This window comes from Lutra lutra, chromosome 1, assembly GCF_902655055.1.
Source record: "Lutra lutra chromosome 1, mLutLut1.2, whole genome shotgun sequence".
NCBI lineage: Eukaryota > Metazoa > Chordata > Mammalia > Carnivora > Mustelidae > Lutra > Lutra lutra.
In genome coordinates this window covers 164,387,857-164,409,580 of record NC_062278.1, presented here as the reverse complement: position 1 = coordinate 164,409,580, position 21,724 = coordinate 164,387,857, and the positions used below count along the sequence as shown (strand labels likewise).

At 51.6% G+C, this 21,724-nt stretch overlaps 1 protein-coding gene across 4 annotated transcripts in view; it reads left to right on the top strand.

Moving 5' to 3' along the window:
- MGLL (monoglyceride lipase) overlaps positions 1 to 21,724 on the top strand; it is a 233,392-nt gene that overhangs the window by 193,620 nt on the left and 18,048 nt on the right. For 3 of the 4 annotated variants that reach the window (XM_047743143.1, XM_047743134.1, XM_047743125.1), the window contains exons 4-7: positions 8,469 to 8,605; positions 9,955 to 10,065; positions 15,832 to 15,900; positions 19,863 to 19,952. In XM_047743143.1, the coding sequence (XP_047599099.1) occupies positions 8,469 to 8,605; positions 9,955 to 10,065; positions 15,832 to 15,900; positions 19,863 to 19,952 (407 nt within the window). The remainder of the gene's footprint in view (positions 1 to 8,468; positions 8,606 to 9,954; positions 10,066 to 15,831; positions 15,901 to 19,862; positions 19,953 to 21,724) is intronic. The other variant, XM_047743119.1, reaches the window with a different exon arrangement.

The window sequence follows — 21,724 nt, the reverse complement described above, 5'->3', positions numbered from 1 at the left end:
GCAACGCGTCCCAGATGTCTTCCCAGGTCAGTTCACACGGTTCATGTTGGCAAGCTGTCGAAATGAGACCGAACTTTAATAATGCTCATTTCTGGTTGGCGAGGGCAGGAATGTTTTGTTGTTTTCCATTCGTTTGTTCGTGAGGTTTCGTATTTCTGCAGCCAGTACTTACCAGTGACTTCCTCTGTGCCCAGCACTGACCCTAGCACTTTACGTAGATGATTGCCATTAATCCTACCAACAATCCAAGTCGGGTGGGGGTACGATTACCCGCATTTACAGCTCCAAGGAGTTGAAAACCTTGCATGATGTCTTGTTAGAATGAAGCCAAATTTGACCTGAGGAAGTCTAACCCCAGAATTGCTCCCCCACCCCTGACCCCACACTCCATGGCTACCTCCATGCTTGTCTGGTTTTTCCCGGATAGCTGCCTTGAACATGTATTACTGTAAGTTTAACTGATGCTTGTGGCTGGCGGCTTCTGCCCAAGGCCTCCCTTTGCCTCATCCCTTATTCTGACAAGACCGAGTTGGTGGGGGGATGCCTGAGGCTGGATTCCAGGGCCCCCAGCCTCCACCATTACCATGTGGGACCCCCACCCTGCTTGCTCCTTGGGAGGGGGAGACTTGGTTCGGGAAACAAAGCTTCCTGGGGTGTGGCTTGCCCTCACATCTGCTTGAGGAATCCACAGGAAAGATCTAAGTCATCGTTTACAAATTTCCAGGGATCACAGGCACTTCTGACATCATTCCCCCTTGCTAAAGCCTTGGGCCATGTTAATACAGAGTGAATGCCGGGTTTGAGGAGCAGAGGACCTCCCTGCATCCTGGAGGGGGTCGGTGATGTGCCAGAATAAAATATGACACAGCAGATGTCCCAGTGCAAAGAACGCAGGGTGGCTTTGGGTCCAGACCCCGTCCTCATAATAACGTGATCGTGACAGTAGGTATTTATTGAGCCCACCTGCACACCCCCACATAGTGCCAACCACCTTACACTCAGGCTCTCACTCCATCCTCATGGCATCCCATGGAGTGGGGTCTGTGAGTGTCCCTTACAGCAGACAAGGAAGCTGAGTCTTTGGGGGTGAAGTCACCTGTTCCAGGTCACATGGAGGCTGAGCTAACTCCAGCCCTCCACCCCTAACCCCAGTCCTCTAGTGCCCGGCCCTCTCTGGCTTTTGCCTCCTTATCTTACACTGGACGGTGATCCTCCGAGTTAGTGTTCTTATTACCACAGCGCAGGAGTCACAGTGCAGGAGGCTGGCTCATGAGAAAACTTGATGAATGAGTCTTTTTTCTTTTTGCCTTCGTACTGTCTTAGGTCCACATCTTGAATTTGCACCCCACTTACTTCGTGGGGCTGAGAACCCCCGCCTCCTGCCTTCTCTGAAAGCTCTGGGACGGTGACCTCAGCTGGTCTTGGGGACTTGTCCCTCTCCGAGGCTTTCAGTAAGCTCCGCTTTGTATATATTAAAAGTGGAGCCGCTTCGTATATATTAAAAGTGGAGCATCTCACATCTTGGCGAAATGAATCTGTGCATGTTTGAAAGCCATGCAGTGTACCATGCCCATCCTTCTTTGTTTTTTCTGAGTAGCCCTTGGTCGAGTTTCCACAGGTGCTGGACTTGGGTCGCTGCGTTTCTTTTTTTTTTTTTTTTTTTGTCGTGTTTACCTAAACACGCTCCGAACAAGCTCCAAGCACTGAAGAACATCTCCGGGGGCTTCTGGAATCAGGGAAGGACATGACAGATCTAACTTAATGTTTTGGAAGGGGAAGAGGAGTCTGTGACGTGTGAAACCTGGGGAATTTTAGTTCGTAGGAAACTGAGCTGAAAGGTTATTTCGTATTTCATGTCTAAGAAAGCCATGCTTGTCCCGGGGACGCAGACCAGCTGCCCTCTGTCTCTTTGGAGAGCTGGACAAGACAAAATCCTTGTAAGTGTGAGATATAAAGGTCAGACGTGCGGAAGAAGGCTGGCACAGAAGAGGGCTGAACCCCTGAGATAGTTCACGAGTTTTCTCATCTGAAATTCTATGTAGGGCCAGGATTGGGGTGTGGGTGATAGCATATACTGACGGCCTGCTGTATGCCCAGTAGGTTATACCATTTCATTTGTCTCCCCAACACCTGCAGGAGATGGGTACATGCTTTACCCATTTTATACCTGGGCAAGTAATCAAGATAACCACCATCATAAACTCTGTGTTCCCTTCCCTCCTCTTGCTATTTTATGCTTTTATCACATAGGCATGGCACTCTCAAAGAGTACATTGTTTGCTTTTGCTGGGAGGTTTTGTTACTTTTTTGTTTTTTAGCTTTATAGGAAATGGCTGAAAGGCGCAGTTATGCCATCTTCTGTGACTTGCTTTTGTTCACCTTATATTTTGTTGTCTAAGTTTCGTTCATGTTGCTATACTAGCTTTAGCTCATTCAAGCTTATTCATCTGACTGTAGCAGATCCCTTTTGCTACAATATATCCATCTCTGGCTATGATCAGGCTGCTACAGCCCTATGCCTGTCTCCTGGGGGGTGCACAAATATTTCTCTTGGGCGTGTTTATACCTGGGGTGGAATCGTTGGGTTGTAGAGTACAGAATTTCCACCCTATGAGATGCCAAAATGTTTTCCAAAGTGGCTGTACCAGTGTCTCTCCTTCCTATGATACATACGAGTTAATGATTCCATTAGACTTAGAAGTGGGGACCTCGAGAGGGCCTTCACCTTGCTCCTAACAGTGTCCGTTCCACCCTGGCAGTCAACCACAGCCAATTCTCCCTCTGGGTTTGAGGGGCTGTGACTCTTACATCTTGCTCCAGCTGGTCGAGGCATATGACTTGCAAGGCCAGAGGCTCCACGATGATCAGTGATCATCTCTCTGGTCGGCCTGACCACACACCTTGTAAGCTCCCCCCAACCCCCACCAGCCCAGTGCTTGCTGACCTCCAGTGGGTTAGCCAGGAATGCAAGGCCATGGGAGGAAGTGCCCGTTCTCTCACCAATGGATGTCCCCAGGGAGACCAGAGCCTAGGCTCTGAGTTAACTCCATGTGTCTCCCAAGGCTGCCTTGCCCATGGGAAGAAAGCTCTTCCGGAAAATCCAGAACAGAGAACTCACAGAACTGCAGTGCATAAACACAATGGCCTGGAAAATAGCTCATTTCACCCTGGATCTCTCTGGGAATTGTGGAGCTGAGCCAAAGCCAAGACCAGAGCCCCTTTCCCTGTGCTTTCATCTTTCCATGGAACTGGTTTCTTTGGCAGGCCACCTGTGTGGCCTGTGGGAAGGTGGGGCCTCCTTGGAGGGCAGGGGGCAGGGCACTTCTGAAGGAGCAGAGGTGAGAAACTGGGAGAGATTTCTGCTTGTACAGAAGCCCTTACACGGGTTAGGGGATAGGAAAACCAAATTCGTAGGGCACCCCCCCACCCCTCCGCCACAGAAACCTCCCTGGAGATGTCTGGGTGCTGCTCTCACAGGACAGATGGCCAAGCTGGGATCCGGGCACCCTGAGGTCTCGTGGAACCCTTGGCCCCATTCTAGACTTTCCGGGCTGACCTGTGCCTTTCAGAAGCCACAGGGACTTCGGGAAAACACTGGTCTGATGTTAACACCTGTAGTCACACGCCTGCATCGTTCGAACACAGTGCTCTCCTAGACATGAGGTCTCCGGTGAGAGGTCTGTCGCTGTTTGCTGTGGTTAATTTCGATGTCTCTGCCCAGCCTGCATGTTCCCGCTGTAGTCTGCTCTCAAATATTTGGGAAGGCTCGAAACAGATGCTTCCTGGGGCCCATGTTTGCACATCTGCAGGTAGTAACAAGCTCAGCTGCTTGGCGAGTGTGACCCACCCCGTGTGAACCGCAGCTGATAGGCCACTCCTGGGACTTGCCTCAGGTGCAAGCATCTCCTGACACAAGCCCGGAGGGAAGGTGCCCGCCTTGTGTGCTGGTGGCAGTTTCTTTACCCAGTGAGGAAGGGCTTTTCTCTTCATTCCACTGCCTTCTGAGCTCCCGCTTCCTGCCGTTTCCCACAGAGGTGACAATGAAAGACACTGGCTGTGGAGTCTGGACCTGACTCACCACAGCACCGAGCTCCATCCAGTCGGCCAGAGGGTCCCTTTCCTCTGCTGGAAAGTGGGGTGCTGGAACCCTAACTCGCAGTTGTGAGGATCACAGGGAATAAACTGGGAAAAGGGCTTTGTAAATGATAAATAGCCATTCAAACATCAGGTGTTGTTATTCCTGCTTTGTAAGCCCTTACTCTCTCCTCCCTTACTTCAAGCCATCTTTCCCAGCGTTTTCTTCTATAAGAAAATGAATATTGAGTAGGACTGGTTCCCTAATAAAAGGGACGTGGGGTATTTCTTTCTTTTTATTCGAACATTAACAGGATCATAAGCCTTCTGAAAAAGGGTTCTTGAAAAGACACAAGGGAAAGGAGAATCTGAGTTGCATGTGCAGACTGTTTGTGGTTCTGGAGGCTCCGTCCACATGGTGGGAAAGGAAATGGATCACATCCACTGTAGCTGGAGTCGTGGAGTAAAGCTCTTTGATGTGTGGCCATTATGGAAACACTGCCTACAGTTCATTTCAACGGACATTCATCAAGCCCCTCCGTTCTGCCAGGCTTGTGCACAGAGCCCCAAGGAAGTGTAGGTGACTACAAGGGGATCCCCGCTCCCCAGGACAGCCTGGCAAATATGGGGTACATGCATCCTGAACTTCCTCCTTCGTGTCCTTAGCAGACATCACTCATCACATACAGCACTCTCTTCTACCCAGGCCAGGCAGACTCGCCTTAGAATTCCCTGCGGCACAGTGCAGTGGGGGACCTCAGGCTACTGTGGGCTCAGAGCACCTTCCAGAAGGGGAGTAGGGCAGTGCTGAGCCACTTAAAGCCAGGAGAGCTTGCGGCAGGCAGGGAGGCTGGTCAGGAGGCTGTGGCCAGTGAAACCCAACAGGGGCCTCATCCCTTGGGAGTGACTGATTCAAGAGGCTCTGCCGCTGGAAATCCAGAAGGAATCGGGGATCAACTAGCCATAGGGACAGAATTAAAGTCAAAGGCAACAGCCTTGTTTGGGCCTGAATGATTTGGAAGGACGATGGGGCCATGAAGCCCCATGTGAATAGGAGAGCCCGTCTAGAAGCAGTTTGAAGAGCCACAGGACAATCGGGAGTCTTTCCGACCAGATCTGCAGTTCGTGGAAGCGTTGGAGCCAGAGACTGTGTAACGAGGAGATGTACACAATTGGAGGAGAGCCAGAGCATGGGAGCCACGGACGGGAACGAGGGCGAGCCGGGGGAGTGCCCAGGGCCTCCTGCACGTAGTCCGTAGAGAGGAGAGGCAGATATTGTAATACTTAATAACAGGAGCTAGCCCCCAAGTAAGCAGACTGGCAGAACTGAGCAGAAATCCAGAAATAGACTAGATTCAGGTGAAAGTGGGAACTATGGAGTATGACAAGGATGGCCTCACAATCCAGTGAAGTAATGACGGAATTTTGCATGACTTCCGTTAAGACATTAAAACCCATCTGCACATTGGAGCTCGATAGGAGTGACAGTTTCACAATATTGTGAGTGTCCTTCAGGCCACTGAGCTGAACACTTAGAAGTGATGCAAGTACATTTCATGTTATGTACATGTTACTACAAAAAAAGAAATGAAACCATAGAAGGACTCACAATGTATGACTGACAACACCCTTTTTAGAACCTTGAAATGGAGAAAGCCTTTATAACCAAGAATCAAAGTTCAGAAGCCATTAGAAGAAAGGACTTAATTATTTGGCCATTTAAAAATAAAAATCGTCCGCGCAGCTAAACACAACATAAACAAAGTAAAAGGACAAAAGACCAACTCGTAGAGAAGAAGCTCTTCAATATCAAGACAAAATGCAAGACAGAAAAAAATAAGCAAAGACATGAATTCTCAGTTCACCACAAAAGAAATACAGCTGGCTCTTGAAGAATGAGAAGATGTTCAAACTACACGTTCTCCCCTATCTTATGGGTAAAAACCCAAATGCCAGTAGACATGCTTTGTTGGCTGAGAGAATGGGTCTTTTCCCATACTTGGGGGATCGAGTCAAGACCGGATATTCCACATGGAGGGGAATTTGGCAGAAACTGCCAAAGTGACACAGGCACATACCTTTCAACCGAGCAACCTCATGTCTAGACATACACCCCGAAGATGCCCCTTCACCAAGGTGAATTAGAACACCCCCAGGCGATTTATTACAGCCTGCTGTTAAAGAAACCAGAGATCGGCTAGCACACAGATAGTTTCCGATGAGAGACTGCTTGCAGAAACTTCCCTTTGCTCACACCAAGGGGTACCTACCACGCATGGCAACGTCTTTTTGCAAAAAAGAAATGCTTCGAGAAAAATCCGGAAAATAACTAAAATGATTAACCATAGGGAACAAGAGAGGAGAGGTGGAGTAGATAGGCATAGAAGTAAGACTTCACTGGGTGAACCCTTCTTATAAATTTCTAATCGTTGTACCAGATCAGTGTGTATCTATTCAAGAAAGAAAATTAAATTGAAAACAAAACTTATAGCTGGAAACAAATTTATTTCGAAATTAACAAACGTCATTGTATATCAAATTAGGAACACAAGCCCACGGAGGAAATAATTAGGACATATTTGCAATAACTTAAACTTTAAAGACAAGACTCTGGCATATCATTACTGAAGTATATTCTAAGGATGGGGGGAGGAAGGATGGGGAATTAATGTGAAATGGGTGTTATCAGTCCTCTCCAGCTGCCATGACAAAGCGCCATGGACGGGACATCTTAAACAACAGACATTTATTTACTCGCACACCCGGAGGCTCGAAGCCTGAGACTGAGGTATCGCAGGGCTGGTTTTTCCCAAGGCCTCTCTCCTTGGCCTGCAGGTGGCCATCTTCTTGCTGTGTCCTCCCATGGTCTTTCCGCTGTGCACATGCCCTTGACGTCTCTGTGTCCTAATCTCCTCTGCCTATAAGAACAGGGGTCGGATAGGGTTAAGACCCACCAGAACGGTCTCATTTTAATTACATCGCCTCTTTGAAGGCCCTGTCTCCAAAGGCAGTCCCATTATGAGCCACAGGGGTCTAGGACTTCAACATAAGAGTTTAGGGGTGGCGGGGGACACAATTCAGACCATGACAAGGAGTATGGAGTTTTAATTCAGGGACGTTCTGGACGTGGATGGTGGTAACAGCAGCACAATCTGGTGAACGTACTCAAGCCCACTGAACCAACCGTACACTAAAAAATAGTTGAGATGGTAAATTGCATGGTATGTATATTTTACCACAATAAAAAACAATCAATTTAAGGAGGGAAGAAACCCTCCAGGGGCGAGGGAGCAGAGGGTGCTATTGAGATGGTGACTGCTGGTGGGCTCCCGGCACCACACGATGGTCAGGAAGGTGGCAGGGCTGGGGCAGGGTGCGCGGTGGACAGCAGGACAGCAGGGCACAGGAGCTTGTCCTCTGCCCAACGAGGTGGGTCCTGAATTTGAGGTGTGGGCAGCCTGTCAGTTCTAAGCAGTAAGTCCTTCCCCTTTCTATCTGTGAAATGAGTGTTGCCATCATTACTCCCGTGACAGCTGTCCCCGCAGAGATGGCAGGAAGGGTTTGGGCAGATACCCTGGCTGCGTGGCCCCTGTTCTCTGGGATCTCTTTCTTTTTATGATTTTCAAACAGTCGTGTGAGGGGCTTGCAGCCTGAATAAGGAAGCCGCAGCCGCCAGCACGCTGTTTCTATAGCGACTGATGTCCTTCAGAGGGAAAACGTGGAGAGGCCCTAAGAAAAGAACCAAGGGAAATGAACAGCGCAGAAACGCGACAGATGATAAAGTCCAGGAGGAATACACTGTGACCTAGTTTTAGCGCGGCTTCGTGGAGACTCCTGGCAAACACCTCGGGCTGTTTTATCTCATTGTGTGTTTGTCAGATTGTCATCGCTGAAAGCTGTGAGTGAGGTGACAAGATGCAACACTTTGACCTGGTGAAAGTCTAATGTTGAAACACAACTCTGAGGACCAAGGAGCTGGGAAGACCCCAGAAAATTCTGAGCCCCATCAGTTTCACTCCTGGCCACTTGGTAGAAAATCAGCCCTGTTGAAAATCTGTGCACCTGTTTGTTCTTCCTTCCTTGGAAACAGCCACAAGGAAACCATCCTGGCTGCATGGACAGGCTTTGCAATGTTTATGTCCTTCCTCATCCCACTTCCAGGCTGTGGGATCTTGGGCAAGTTCCTTAACCAGTCTGTGCTTTGACTTCTGAAGCTGTAAAACAGGGAGAGAACTCCCACATGGGAGAGTGGTGGGAAAGAGAGGATTCCACGGGATGATACATTTGGGTCCTTGGTCAAGAGTGGTCGGTAATTCCGGCAGGGAAACCACTGGACTCAGGTGGCCCACGGCCTCCTGGTAACTGTGATTCTCTCATCTCCCATTTCCTTCCAGTTGGCCACGGACAGAGCGAAGGGGAGAGGATGGTAGTGTCCGACTTCCACGTTTTCGTCAGGGATGTGTTACAGCACGTGGATATCATGCAGAAAGACTACCCAGGGCTTCCTGTCTTCCTTCTGGGCCACTCCATGGTAAGCGGGCCACTCCATGGTAAGCAGCCACAGAAGACCTTGCCCAAATCAAGACTGGTCCCCAGCCTCGCTGTGGGTGGGAGGAGTGAGACCCCCGTGATGAAGACAAGGTGCTCCCCACCCCACCCACTCTCTGCCTGGCTGGCATGCCCCCTCTCTGCGTGCCCTGTACTTGGAGCTCCCGGGCATTTTCGTGCTCGGGACAAGCCAGGTTCAGTGTCCTGGAGACAGCCCAAGAGGGAGCTTCTCATTGAGACCCAAGATGCCAGGAGGCTGCCTGCCCATCATTTCTGAGGACCTCTGCTGCGGGGCCTCTTCGGAAACCAATCTTTTCTTTTCAGGCTCTGTTGGCCCCTCACTGCCATTTCACAGTGAGACTCCTAAGGGCACCTCTTCCTGCAGAGCCATTTCTCAGAGCAGGGATGGCTCTTCCATCAGCGAGAAACCCAGGGAAAGTGCCCAAACCCGGGATGCTTGCTCCAGCCTGTACAGTATGAATGGGAACTGGGCACATCGTCTCCCCAGGGAAACAAGTCCTTAAAAGCCATTCAGAATCCTTTCCACCTTTTAAATGTATCTAATTCCCTAAGAAGCCACCAAGTATAATCTTTAAGTCCGCAGCCTGCAAATGGGCAGCACGTCTCCCCCCGGGCAGCCTGACAGGTTGGCTGGCAGAGAATTTTGAACTGATGAAATGTAAAGGTGGGGGGCGGCAGGGGACTTTTCCCTCTGGGGCTGGGCTTCTGCCCCCTTTATCACAGCCTGTCTTGCTTCCTACACGTCTCTTACCTGCCCAGCCTCTACCCGCCTTTGTGGTCCCACCCACCCTCATCTTCAGGCCCACAACCAAGGCCTCATGCTTCCAGCACCATTCACGCTCACTAAGTATTTTTCTTGGAACCAAAATTTCTGGGACCTTGACCGAACCAAGAAGAAAAAAAAAAAGTATAGCCATCTCTTCTTATAATCCGATTACAAAAACAAAAATCTCATATTAAGGCTGAAGGCATGAATGCATTGGGGGTCTGCCAGCTTTTGGCTGGAAACGAAGTAGGAATGTGTTGTTTAACTGACGGCCCACAAGCAGGAACCTTATTTATATCTCTCTGAAATGTTTGCTCTTGGAAAACCCTGAGGGGGGGGGGAAACATGTGTAATAAAATAATTGCAGATCCAGTTTATCCAACATTCCGTGGAGTCTACTCCAAGGTAAGCCCCCCACCCCCACCCCGCCTGGGGCTCCGGGCCAGGCCTGCAGCTTCGGTGGAGTGTGTTGATGGTGGTTTATTAGAAATATGTGCGCTGGTGGAAGCTGGCATGTGCCCACCCTGGCCTGTTTTGCTTTGCAGGGAGGTGCCATCGTCATTCTCACGGCCGCGGAGAGGCCAAGCCACTTCTCCGGTATGGTCCTCATTTCACCCTTGGTTCTGGCCAATCCTGAGTCTGCGACGACTCTCAAGGTAAATGGACTTCTGGTTCTGGGCGAGTCCTGCAGGGCCGGGGCGGGGGGGCGGGGGAGGGAGGGTGGGCATCCATGGGCACGTCCTTTCCTGGCTAAAGTCTGCGGGGAAGGGCTGGAGTCCGTTTTCGGACTTTGTCCTTCGCCGTGTGAAGGTTTGGACAAATACCAAACCTTGTCGCCACAGGGGTTCCGTGATGTCTGAAGTCAGGTGTGTTTTCTCCCTTAGCGATGAGAGAAGAACGGTTTCCTGTTTGTGTGTGTTTTCTTGGTGAAAGTTGAACAGGGAAAAAGTGACACATGTTGGGAATCTAGCAAAATAACCTTTGTTAACAGTTTGTGTGGAGGGCCTGGGCTGATTTTCATTGACAATTTGCCAGCTCGAGCCAAAAGTACACACGGAGGGGAACGGCCAGCAGTCTGTGGTGATGACGTAGGGGGGTCCGCTGAGCAGCAGCTCTCCTCCAGGCTGGAGCACGTTTTCCTTTACTCTAAGGATGTACCCCTCTGTTTGAGCCATCATTTTGTTGTCCCGGTTATACTGGTATGTGGTGGCATGCATGGATGTGCTCTTGGTTCTGGGGCTCCGGGCGATGTGCACAAGGTACACGAGCTAACATTCAGTTGACCTCTGAACAACACAGGTGTGAACTACATGAGCCTACTACTCATGCATGGATTCTTTCAACAGATATAAGCAAGTATCATATGGTTTCACTTATTTGTGGAGCATAACAAATAACACGGAGGACAAGGGGAGATGGAGAGGAGAAGGGAGTTGAGGGAAATTGGAAGGGGAGATGAACCATGAGACACTATGCACTCTGAAAAACAATCTGAGGGTTTTGAAGGGGCGTGGGGTGGGAGGTTGGGGGAGCCAGGTGGTGGATATTATGGAGGGCACGGATTGCATGGAGCACTGGGTGGGGTGCATAAACAATGAATTCTGTTACACTGAAAAGAAATTAATAAAAAGAAAAAAGAAAAAAGAAAAAAAACGGATATAGGGCTTTAAATATATTTTCTCTTCCTTACGATTTTCTTTCTTCCTTCCTGATGATTTTCTTAATCACGTTATTTCTTTAGTTTACTTTAGCATAAGAATATAACGTATGCTATGTAATCCATACAAAATATGTGCTAATCACCTCTTGATGTTATGGGTAAGGTTTCCAGGCAACAGTAGGCTATTAGTAGTTGGGTTTTGTGGGTGGGGGGCAGGGCAGGGAGGGTCAATGTTATGTTTGGTTTTCAGCTGGGCAGGGGCTCAGCACCCCTAGCCCTCGAATTGTTCAGGGGTCAACTGAACTGCCTAGGAGCGGAACAGGTGCTTCGTCTCAGAGAAGGGAGATGAGAGAGTGCATCTCGGGACTGCTTGCCGTGAACGTGGGTTGTGAATGTTCTGGACCTATCCTTTAGCGGCGTGAGGTTTAAGAGAGAGCATAAGTGAATGAGAGTTGGAGAATCCCAACCCCATGCATCCCCAGGGAAGAGTTAATCTTATGCCAATGCCAGTGGGGCTGCCCTCTGAGCCAGTTGTCAGGACTCTCAAAGGACTCAGAGGGTGAGGTGGGGGTCATGGGGCCATGGGGAACTGGCAGCCATCCGCCAGTGGCTTACCCTCCTTTCCCTGGCCTCACCGTCAAACGGCAGCAGGACTTCTAAATAATTGCCGGTAGCACTGATACCTCCAGTATCCTCCTGAGCACCCAAGTAGAGGAGCACAGGACAGGAATAAAGGCTTGTAAGAATGTTTTCAAAGTGTTTCCTCCAGCCCACGGCCAGAGATGGGTGGGCAGGTCCTGTGGAGAGCCTTTCCTTTACATACAGAGAAATGGAGACAGGCTGAGCCAGAGAGAAACCTGGAACTATCTGATAGTTTAACCAGAGAACAACGATTTACTTAATCCACCGCAGAATAGAGATGCCTCGCGTCTTTGAATTTTGCCCCATTGGAAGGAAATCACCATTGACTTGTTGAAACCAACTGTCATTAGTAAATTTCAGTGCTGTGTGGGTGGACAGCAGTGCAGGCAGAGCCACCCTGTTTCTGCCAGGGAAAGAAATGAAGGTCATTCCCAGAACCACAGGTAATGCCCACATGGGCTACTTTCTGGTCACTCACATGTGCAAGAAAATGCATGACCTCCTGGACGGCTCCCATCACGACTGTAATCGGCTATATAGCACGAGGGCAAATCACTCACATCAAGGGTTCTTTTCCAAGTAGAACGAGCAAGACCAGGATCACAGTGGAGCGGGGCGTTCTCACGGCACCCACGTGCTCTGACTCAGGAAGGTGTATTCAGTTCAGTGAGCGGCAAGCATGTGCCCTGCTTTCCTCTGCCTTATCGCCCCTGGGAGAGGTTGTGACCTTGTTTTGTGAAAGGGAACATTGAGGCTCGGGCAGGGCGAGTGACCCGCCAGGATCACACAACTTGCCTGATTGATCTGAATCCGGGGCTGCCCACTCTCCCTCTAGGATGTTTCCCTAGAGAAGAAAATAGGTATTTTCTGACGTGGATGTTCTTCCTTAGAGACAAGCCAGAGACCTTGGGGCTTTCCAGATAAAATGCACAAGGGGGTCATGGCAGCAGGGCCCAGAGTTGGGCCCCAAGGCTTCCCATCAGAGTCTCTAGCAGACGTGGAACTTCCAGGCAAGGCTGCCAGCGTGACCTCTCCGAGCCCTGTGCTAATAGATCACCTTGTCAAATCAGGAACCAGCCGTCCCTGGGGGGTGCTGGTCTCCTCTTATTAACCAAGACAAATTGGATTTCCTGTTGCCCCCAGACCTGAGGACACATCTTCCCCCACCACGAAATCTGTTGCTGCCCCTGGGTCTCGGGCAGTTTTGACTGACAGAGTCCCTGATTCATCTGCCTACCCACCCCCGGGGTGACTGGATTACCCTGTACACAGCAAGTCTAGTGCAACAACCTTCCTGAAAGCTTCTCGGAGAACCTTTGTTTAAAATTTAAACATTGTTAGAATAACACTTTCACAGGGTTCAAACGTTAAAAGATGAGGAGAGGACAGACAGGGGGCTGTCTCTGCCTGGTGGAGGCCGGCCGCCGGAGTCCCCATCTACTGGGACTCACGGGCACGTGCTACTCATTGCTGTGTTTTACCCTCTCTGTGCCTTCTGCGGGCTTTGTTCTTTCGGCTGGCTTCATTTTTGTGGGTTTGGCTTTAGTTTGGTTGTTTTACTCAGCATATGATACCACTTGCGCCTCCTTCAGGATTCAGGAATAGTTATTCCCATCAGCATTAACTGGAATAGTTCAGGCTAGGTCCTGGAATAGCTAAGGTCTCCCTTACAGACCTCCAAGAGGACTGGCTTCCCAGAGACCACTCCCACCTGAGAGGGCTGAGGTGGAAGAGGGGGCCTTGCCGTGGCCAAGACAGAGGGCAAAGTCAAGTCCTGGCCGCGCCCCTCCTCCCAGTGGACTGTGCCGGTGGTTTATTTCATGGCACCGAACTCCTGCTGGAGAGATTCTCCAAATCATCGAAGTGGGCAGCTTTGAGTACAGACAGGAACGTGGAAGAGGACAGGCCCTACCCCCTGGATTGTAGAAACACCGGATCCCCATGCCAGACCGACCGCACCCCCCGCCCACACACACCCCACCAGACCTGCACACGGCTGGTCTTAGCTCCACACTCCCTTTTCCACAAGCTGGGGTGTGTTTAGCCTGGAGGACAGACAAGGAGGACAGGTATCTGGCCCCCAAACACTGTCTGTGTTTAGAATGTGATTGTACAAGGGAAGGGACCACAGGAGAAATTTGGAAACAATAATAGTGTATCAGAACTGGGGCGGTGCAGAGCTAGAGTCCTTCCCAGGGAGCAGAGGTGAAACCCTGGGCTGCCCAGCTAAGTGGGTGTGTGAACGAGACTCAGGTGTCCTCACTTGGCCTTGCCCCGGGGATAGCATGCAGGAACGTGGGGTGGGGTGCAGAACCACTCACTTTTTTAGGTGGGCGAGATGAGGAACCGCCGAAATCCCCCTGGGCCGTGCCTGGGGTTGATGGGACGGGCAAGCTCAGCCTGCCCGGAGGGTGATCTTCTAAATGATCTTCTTTGCCTCTTGCCTGGAGGTTGTGCCCGGGGATCCAGGGTCAGGGACGCAGAAGCCAGCCCACCCAATTCCAGATGCTTCCACTCCCTGTCAGTCAGGGCACCTGGCCAAGTAGAGAGGAGAGAGCAGCCACGAACCAGGCCCTCAGTGCATGAGCCGCCCTATCTCGGTTCCTTTCCGCCACCGCCCAGTATGGAGAGAAAGTCATTCCCAATTCAGACCAGAACGTGGGGCCGATTGTTTTGCTTAAGGTCAGCTTGTGCCCCAGCCCTGGTCGGCAAGCGAGGCAAGATACTCCCTTTCACCCCAAAGCATGCCTGCCAGCGGTCAGCTGCCCTTGACTCGAGCGCCTTCTCATCTGTTTGTAGTCACCAGGCTCTAGAAGGCCCTGGGGACAATCTGGGTGCTGGGGATAGAGGGAAACAGGAGGCAATGGGTGGGGTGGGGGGGGTTGCCCCTCTTTCCATGTGCTGTGAAGTTAGACCCAGGGACCAGGACTTAACTGCAGTCATGAAGTGGCCCATGAATCTGGCAGCTGGGATGTGCCTGGGGATAGGGGGTGTTACCTCTGTCCTGCAGGTGCCTGAGCTGTCGTAGCTGGGGGTTCAGACTTCTAGACGCTTGGCCTTCAAGAAACAAGTCATCTCCCCAACACATCTTTGGGGAGCCCCTGCTGTAGGTCAGCCACAGGGCAGACAGCGGTGAGCCGCTGCTCCCCCCTTCCCAGCTCGGCACACAGAAAAGGCACAAGGCACTTTCTAGTCTCCGCTGGCCTGAGGCTGTGTTCCTCCCCCACCGAGAGTTTCTGGGCTGACCCTTGCGGAAGGCACCCTCACAGAAGGCCTAGCTCTCTGGCCCCCTTTTGCACAAGTTGGCCTGCCGGAGCCACTTTAGAAGATCGTGATTATAATTCCCTCCCTCGTGTCAAGTCTTTCATCAGCTGCAGAAGCTTCAAAATGATCTTAGGGAGCCATTAAAACCTTTTGGATCAATAGAGGCATTTGCGCACATCACTAGTATTTAAAGTGATGGGCTCAGCATTTCATCCAGGAATGGCCCAAGGGCATGTCAAGGGCCAGTGACACACTCTGGTCCCTGGCTTATCGGGAGGTGGACCTCACTTCTGGGAGAGTTTTTCCTTTTGGGGGGTGCAATGCTTTTCAGGGTTGTAGCTGTGACTGTGACAGTTGTTGCAAACCGTCACTCTGAAAAACATTGGCGGTGCTCTCTCTGCAGTCAGTCCAGGAGAATTTGTTGAGTTTCTCCCGAGGACAGAAGCCAGAAGGGCAATTAGGGAGGAACTCTGTGGAAACCAGGTCTCCAGTAACCTCCCAAGCAACACTTTGAGGTTTGTTTCATTATCCCCATCTGAGAGATGAAGAAACTGAGGACCACAGACTTCTTGGTGATTCAGAACCAGAGTTTGAATCAAAACTTGCCTGGCTCTCAGTCTCCTCTTTCTGGGGCTGGGAGGCTGACAACTTGGGGCCCATTAGCTATAAGTCTGCCCCCAAATTACCCTCTGGGGATGAGACCTGGGGTCCCTGCTGAGTCAGCACCACTGGGTGGCACAAACCTGACCCAGCCTGCAGGGGTCATGATTTGAAGGGGGAATCTCACCTCAGTGGGGGCTGTCTGGGGTCACTCCTCCCTGGAGCTGGATCCAAGGCTCTCTCCACACTCCTGCAGGATTATCCGAAGAGCCTGAGCGAACCGGCAATGAGAAGTTTATTCTGTTTGATTCCAGCTTCCTTATGGGTGAGCTGCACCTCTCACTGGTGCCTCTGCCGGCTTTTCTTGCCTTCCCTTGAAGGCGATGGAGGGCTCTCCCCGCTGATGGTGGAGGCTTAGGGAGACCGATGGTGGAGGCTTAGGGAGACCGATGGTGGAGGGTTAAGGAGATCATGGTGGGATGCAGCAGCACCGACCAGGGCAGCCTGAACAAAAATTGATCCTCAGGGTGTGGGCTCTGTCAGGCCCTTTCCACCCCTACTCTTCCCTTACTACGTGGCCCTTCCTCACCTCATACCCCCTTCTCAGCCCTTCTGGCTCTCTGCATCACTACAATCAACCCACTGCCCCTGCTAGATTCATTCGGCCCTGCCTCACCCTTTCCTCCCCCACCAGCCTCTAGGCTAATGGAATAAACAACCCCTAGAAGAACAGCAGGGAAAGGGGTTATCTTTTGCACCCGTTCCAAGCATCCTGCCCCTGCAACCGTCTTGGAATTTTTTGTGGGGAAGAGGCCGAGCACCTAATTTTTTTTGTTTTTTAAGCCACATTATTGTCATCAAACGATTTGCCTCTACCTCCAGGAAGGCAGACCCAGCCACCTGCCCTCCTGAGCCCTGTGCACCCTTGCCCTGTCTCCTCCTACTTATTCTTTGGGGAAAAGGCCTTTGGCAGCTGCAGGAGGGAGCTGTCTCCCCAGCACTTGGCTCACTGTACTTGGAAGAGGTAGGCATAGCAGCCGACTGGTCTGGCTGTAATTGGTTAGTTTCCTCCACAGACACCAAACCCAGCCATTGTTCATTTTGGGATTTTTGTTTATTTGTTTAAGATTTCATTTATTTGAGAGAGAGAGAGAGCGAGCGTGCACGAGTGTGGTGAGAGGGAGGAGAAGGCGGAGCAGAGGGAGAGGGAGAAGCAGGCTCCTCGCTGAGCAGGGAGCTGGATGCGGAGCTCAGTCCCAGGATGCCTGGATTATGACCTGAGCCAAAGGCAGACACTTAACCGACTGAGCCCCCCAGGCACCCCTGGCTTTGTTCATTTTGTACAAAGCAAACAATTCTCCAGAAATGGCCCTCTTCTTTTATTTTTCTTCCAAAACTCTTTCCCTAAAAGTTTCCTTTAGCTGTAGAAAGTTCTTCTGTTAAGAGAAAGAAAAGTGTTGTCTAGGAGAAAGGACTGTCATCCTGTCCTGCAGGCAGAGTCCTTCCTGGCCCTCTTGTCCCCTCCCTCCACCCTATGAATCCAGAGCAAGGATGGTTTGAGCCACTGTGCTGTCTTTTCTGATCCTTGTCAAACCTAAACTCTCAGCACCTTCTCCTAGAAGTGAGGGTCTTGGTATTTGGGGGCATAAATATTTTGGTTTAAGAAGCACCAGTGGCAAGAGCATAGATTCGAAGATGAAGGTAAGTCTGTCTCCTCACCCCTGGCCGGCCCCTGTGTGCCCGGGTCCATGCAGAATCAGGTGACGGTCACAAAACGTAAATTATTGGTGAACAAGAAATCTGGTGGTGGTCTTAGGAGTGCTGGCACGGAGGCTGTGTGGACTCCCTCCTTCACTTTTCTGGAGGGTGTCTTGGCTGTGGAGCTGGTATGCCCCCTGGCCTTTCCTTGGCTGTCTGCCATCTAATCCGGAAATGGTAGGAAACTGAAGGGCGGGAAGACAGCAGCGTCCTTGAGCACGCTGGGCCAGACCAGACAGGCACACAGGCCAAACATGTCTGGTGATTCCAAAGCATGGCAGGGCTGCACACCGTCAACTGTCAGCCCTCAGGCCCACTCAGGGAGCCATGGCGAGGGTCACCGAGGATGGCAAGATGTCCAGATGACAATTGTTCAAGCTTTGGGCTATGCATTAAGTCCTTCCCCAACAGTGTCACCCTTGGGCCAGTCCTACTGGAGGAAAGAAGTCCCATGGAATCCTCCACCCTCCTGAAGCAGTCGGACCCTAGTGGGGACCAGAGGGCACAGCACCTTGCCTCCCTGCCTTGTGTGAACACACACTCATCTGCTGTATTTGCTCTTCATTTAAACTTTTCCTTTAACCTTTGAAAGCATACATCCCAACTCCTGAATTTAGGTTCCCAGAGGAGCCTCCAATTTCTGGAGTTCATAGATGTTTGGAAACACCCAAACCCTTTCCTTTGGGAGAGCTCTCCAGACTCCGAGCCATCCCGGTCATGTGCTTGTCTGCGGGGCTGCTCCACGACCCTGCCTTGACACTTGAGCCCTGCCCCACAGGTCCTGTCCATCCCATGAGGCTGCACACTGTATGGCCAAGTCCAGGCCCTTCCCCAGTGCTCCCAGTTGGATTCCCTTCTATTTCTCCACAAGATTCTCACACGTCAGCTCAGGGTGCTGCGTGGCACCTGGTGCGTTGACAGCAGTGAGTTGACATGCTTGGGGATCGCTGGCTTGGACCCCAGGCGTGGGGGGTCGGGAGTGAGGCTGGTCTTCAAGGCAGGGAGCTCCCATCTTTTCCTGAAGCATGCAGACTTGACCTTGTGGACCTCAGAGTGGCTGGGTGCACCTATGTTCCTTCAAGAGCAAAGCCCTTTTTTCTTCTCTGCCTGATTCCTAGCGGTGTGAGAGGACATCCAGCTTGTACAGCCTGAGGACACAGGATGTTTTATAGCTCTGAGTGTCAAGCGGGTAGCGGGGTCCAGCAAGTGACTCCACAGAGAGCCCCAATGGCAGCTGTGTGTGGTCACCCACAGGAAATTAAGGCCCCCACTTAACGCTCATATGGAAAGAGAATAACCAAGGCCAGTGGTGTGAGGGGAAAGCACAGTGTTGCCCAGACCGTTGTCCCCATCCCAGCTGGCCACATGATACACGCCTGAGCCTATTTCCTTGTGCAATGAAGATGAACCCTCACGGCATCTGTGTCAAGATTAAATGTCTGGGCATCTACGGCTGTATGCGACACAGCAAAGATTGTCCTTCAGTAGATGTGAGTGCCCTCACCCCCGCTGAGGGTACCGAGGGGACATCACCTCTCGGCTCCATGATGTGTGCCTTCCACAAAGACTGAGAACTCACTGCTCGCCGCCTTCCCTGCGATTCTAATTTCAGCAAGTCACAGCTCACTTGTGAAATAGCATCTCTCCCCCCTGAGTGTCTGTGCCCAGTGCAGAAACGAGAACAGCCCCCCTCTGCGGGGAGAAGTGTGAGATCCAGGCTCACACTCTTCCTGGGTAAACACCAGATCCTGCAGGAGAGACGGGTGGGGAGGCGCGGCTTGTCCCTGCATCGGGCTCAAGTTCAAGGAGCACGGATTAAGCACCTACTGTGTGCCAGGTGCTTTATCACACAGTGGTCCTCTGGGGGAACGCCAAGGTCCCCACTGACAGCTAAGGGAATGGGGGCTCCGTGATGCCCTGATCTCACATCCAAGTGCGCAAGACAGCACAGCCAGGGATCAAATCAGGTCTCTTTCCTTCTGCCACGCGTCTCCTGATCAAGCTGGTGACGATTTCTGTCTCCCTCTGAGACAAACCAAGGCAATCCACAGATTCTTCCCTATCAGAGCAGGCTTCTCTGGGATCTTCCGAGCTATCCCGCTTCACAGGTGATCTGGGTGGTTCTGCTCCTGCTGTGTATTTTTAGGAAACTCACAGAAGTGACTCGTGCCTAAGACCTCAGCTAGGCAGCTCCCGCAAAGAATTCCAAACCGCAACCGATGAGTGACTGTGGGGAGGGCGGCCACACATGATCCGGAACAGGCAAAAAATAGATATGGCATTCCTGCCGTCAGCTGCGGCGGCCCACCTCCCGCCCGGCTCCCCCCACGGCCCAGATCTGAGCCAGACTAACTGGAGGTTGTCTGAATCAGAGCAGGCAGAGTCCCGGGGTGTTCAGCCTGGAGAAGAGGACCTGGCTGATGTTCAGCTCGGGTGTCACTTTCCTTAATTTATTGTAAACTGTCCTGTGGGCAGAGCTGAGCATGGATGCCACCGAACTCACACCCCTTGTTTTCCCCTCCCTGCTAGGTCTTCGCTGCGAAAGTTCTCAACCTTGTCCTGCCAAACCTGTCCCTGGGCCCAATTGACTCCAGAGTGCTCTCTCGGAATAAGACGGAGGTGAGTCTTTCTGAAAACCTGGGGGCACCTGGGCGCTGCTGAGGGACTGAGGGCAGCAGTCCTGTGGGAAAGCTGAGTGGTGGTTCCGTCCCTTTCGCTGAGGCCCTGCGTGAAGTGATGGGGACATGAAGATGTGCGAGGTGCCGTGTGGCTTCAGAATTAGGCGGGAAGGGACAGGAGCAAATCAGAGGAACTTGTGTGAACCAGCGAGGTCTCTTGTGGTCGCAAGTGACAGAAACCCAACTCAAAGTGATTCAAGCAAAAAGAAGTATTTATTGATAGATGGAATTAAAGGCTTCAGGCATTGCTGGATCCAGGGACTCAAAAGTCTTCACCATCCATCTCTCCCCAGCGCTCCAATCCCCTGGCTTGGCTTCACTCCCAGGCAAACTTTACCAGAGTGGAAGCAAAGATGGCCACCAGCAGCTTTACCTAAGCAACCCCAGCAGAAAGACAGTGTGTTGAAAAGCCAACAAATATCTCAGGGCTGATTTTTATTGGCATACTGTCCAGGCCTGACTTACTGTCCAGGAAAAGGCATGGTGTTCACCCCACCCAACCTCATGGGTTCAGTGTATAGAGGGGCAGTCCCTGGAGGACTCATTGGGATGATGGTAACAGATTGAACTCAGGCCAGGCCAAAAGTCCTATGTCCATGGCTTGGGAGGTGGGAGCTAGTGCTGGAGCTGGAGCGAGTTCAGAGGAAGAGGGTTCCCGGCAATAGTAACTGTGCTGATAAAGACCTGGCATGAAGGGAGGATGGCCCATTTGCAGACCAGTCAATAGCTCAGTTTGGCCACAGCAGAGAGGGCAGCAGGTGACCGGCAAGGGGTGAACTGAGGTCAGATCACAAGGCACCTCGTAAACCCCTTCTCCTAAGAGCCACTGCCCTGCCAGAAATCCATCACAGCCCCCCAAGCAGAGCTGTTACCTTCTTACCTTCTCTAAGAGCAAAACCAGCCGAAAGGAGCTCAGAAAAGGCCAGGTGGCTTTGAGAGAAAGAGGCTGGGAGGTTGTGCCATCCGGTTAATGTTACCACCTCCAGGACCAGGCACCAAGGTCAGCAGGGACAAGAGGTCAAGGTCAACTCATGTACCTGAGATACTGGGTCTGAGTATAGTCCCGAACCCCAGAGATTTGGGTTGGTCTATTAAGAGACTGCTCAGTGAGCCGGTGCACTTCCCATCTAGCTGAAGCCCTGCACCTTGTACTCCGCCTTTGACTGGGTGCCGGGCAGGTGCTGGGAGCTCACCTGCCGCACAGCAGCCCCAGGCTGCAGGTGAGCAGACAGAGACTCCGAAGATCTGCCGCAGGGACCTAGCCTGACCTAGGTCTCAGACCTAGGCTGAGAGCGTAGGTGGGTGTGCTCTTCCACCTGGTCTATCTGTGGGGGCAGGGACCCTGGTGGGCTTATGGCCAGTGGACAGGAGGCAACCCTGGGCATCTGGAAGACACCAGAATTATCTTCAGCATTAAGCAAATCATTTTGCTACTCTTCTGCCTCAGTTTCCCCTCTTGCCTTAGGAATTGGAAACCATGGAATCATTGGCTTCCCAAGACCCCTGGAAAATGGAGTGGGGTACTCTGGTATTCCAGTGGCCTTCCTGGGTTTCCTCAAGACCTGGGCTCTCAGGTTGTAGCTTAATTATAGAATGTGACCTCCTGGCCCTCTGAGTCACTTAGAGGATGGACAACTAAATGGGGATTGGCCTTAATGGGAAGAAGTGTTGACTAGACGTCTGACTCCCAGACAGCTGAGGGCCACCTGTTTG